Source organism: Corvus brachyrhynchos, unplaced genomic scaffold (genome assembly GCF_000691975.1).
Source record: "Corvus brachyrhynchos isolate BGI_N302 unplaced genomic scaffold, ASM69197v1 scaffold305, whole genome shotgun sequence".
Taxonomy (NCBI): domain Eukaryota; kingdom Metazoa; phylum Chordata; class Aves; order Passeriformes; family Corvidae; genus Corvus; species Corvus brachyrhynchos.
Window position 1 is genome coordinate 968,979 of NW_008239284.1, and position 1,499 is coordinate 970,477.

General features: G+C 53.7%; 1 protein-coding gene across 1 annotated transcript in view; it reads left to right on the forward strand.

The window, feature by feature from the left end:
- The first annotated feature begins 6 nt into the window (after positions 1 to 6).
- Positions 7 to 1,499, forward strand: part of NELFB (negative elongation factor complex member B) — a 10,496-nt gene continuing 9,003 nt past the window's right edge. Inside the window, exons 1-4 of the mRNA XM_008638317.2 lie at positions 7 to 189; positions 340 to 503; positions 691 to 790; positions 1,077 to 1,307. Of these exons, the coding sequence (XP_008636539.1) occupies positions 88 to 189; positions 340 to 503; positions 691 to 790; positions 1,077 to 1,307 (597 nt within the window). The 5' untranslated portion in view covers positions 7 to 87. The remainder of the gene's footprint in view (positions 190 to 339; positions 504 to 690; positions 791 to 1,076; positions 1,308 to 1,499) is intronic.

Here is a 1,499-nt window from a genome sequence, read left to right on the forward strand (position 1 = left end):
GGGAGCGGGGTCAGGATCGGGATCAGGATCAGGATCGGGAGCGGGAGCTGAGCCGGGAAGCGGCCCCGCGGACCCGGCGAGGCCGAGATGTACGCGGGGCTGCAGGAGCTGGGAGTGGCCAATGGCGAGGACCTCAAGGAGACCCTCAAGAACTGCACGGAGCCGCTGAAGGCCATCGAGCAGTTCCAGGTGCGTTGGGCGCCGCGGAGGTGCCGTGTGGGGCCGGGCTGTGCGGGGACAGGGAGCACGGGACGGTCCCCAGTGTTGTCTGGGGGTTTTCCTCGCTTCTTTTGTTATCCCGAGTGCCGTTCTCAGTCCTCGCTGCGGTTCGTGTTGCAGACGGAGAACGGGGTGCTGCTGCCCTCGCTGCAGTATGCCCTGCCCTTCCTGGACCTGCACGGCACCCCCCGGCTCGAGTTCCACCAGTCCGTGTTCGATGAGCTGCGGGAGAAGCTGCTGGAGAGGGTCTCTGCCATCGCCTTGGAGGGGAAGGTCGAGGAGAGGTTTGTCAGCAGTCTTGTTTGTTCCTTAGAGTAAGCTGGGAGTTCTGCGTGAAAATACAGTGGATGGGTGACTTCTGTAAAGGAGAGTTGTGTTCCTCAGGCGCTGAGTTGCAGTGGCTTTGAAGTGAGCCACTTTGTTCCTTCACTGCTCCATGGTACTTAATTTGGTGCTTTTCCATGTTTTCAGATACAAGAAGCTGGAAGATCTGCTAGAGAAGAGCTTTTCCCTGGTCAAGATGCCCTCCATACAGCCCGTGGTCATGTGTGTCATGAAGCACTTGCCCAAGGTAGGACCACTGCACTGGTTGTGCTGGTGTGACATGGTGTGTCACTGCTGTGGCATCTCTGCTGTGGCTCTGGCAGGTGGACTCTGCTCCTTCTGCAGGTGTGTTATTCAGTGTTGGGGACTGACTGAAGGTTTAGTACATTCTTGTATCTGCTAATAACTCAGTGGACTAATGCAAAAAGCATTTTATATTTTCAAAATCAGATGAGACTATTTCCCTATTTTCTTCAATCCATGCAGCTTCCTAAAAAGTCAAGTTCACTGACAGCTGAATGTGTGGATTGCAGGTCCCTGAGAAGAAGCTGAAGCTGGTGATGGCTGATAAGGACCTGTACAAGGCCTGTGCTGTGGAGGTGAAGAGACAGATCTGGCAGGACAACCAGGCTCTCTTTGGGGATGAGGTGTCACCCCTGCTGAAGCAATACATCCTGGAGAAGGAGAACATTCTCTTCAGCAATGATATTTCCTTCCTGCAAAATTTCTTCAGTCCATCTCCCAAAACGAGGCGTCAAGGAGAGGTAAGGACAAGGGAACCCTCACATCGTGCTGGTGAGGGGAATTGATCAGCTTTCAGTCAACCATCACATAACAGGGGCTGTTTTCCCCTGCCCACCTTTGCTGCTGAAGTTGTTCAGCTGGACAAATGCAAGAAACACCAGGCCATTTTCTTCTACACATCTTCATGAAAGCAGCAGGCATTATTTTAGCCG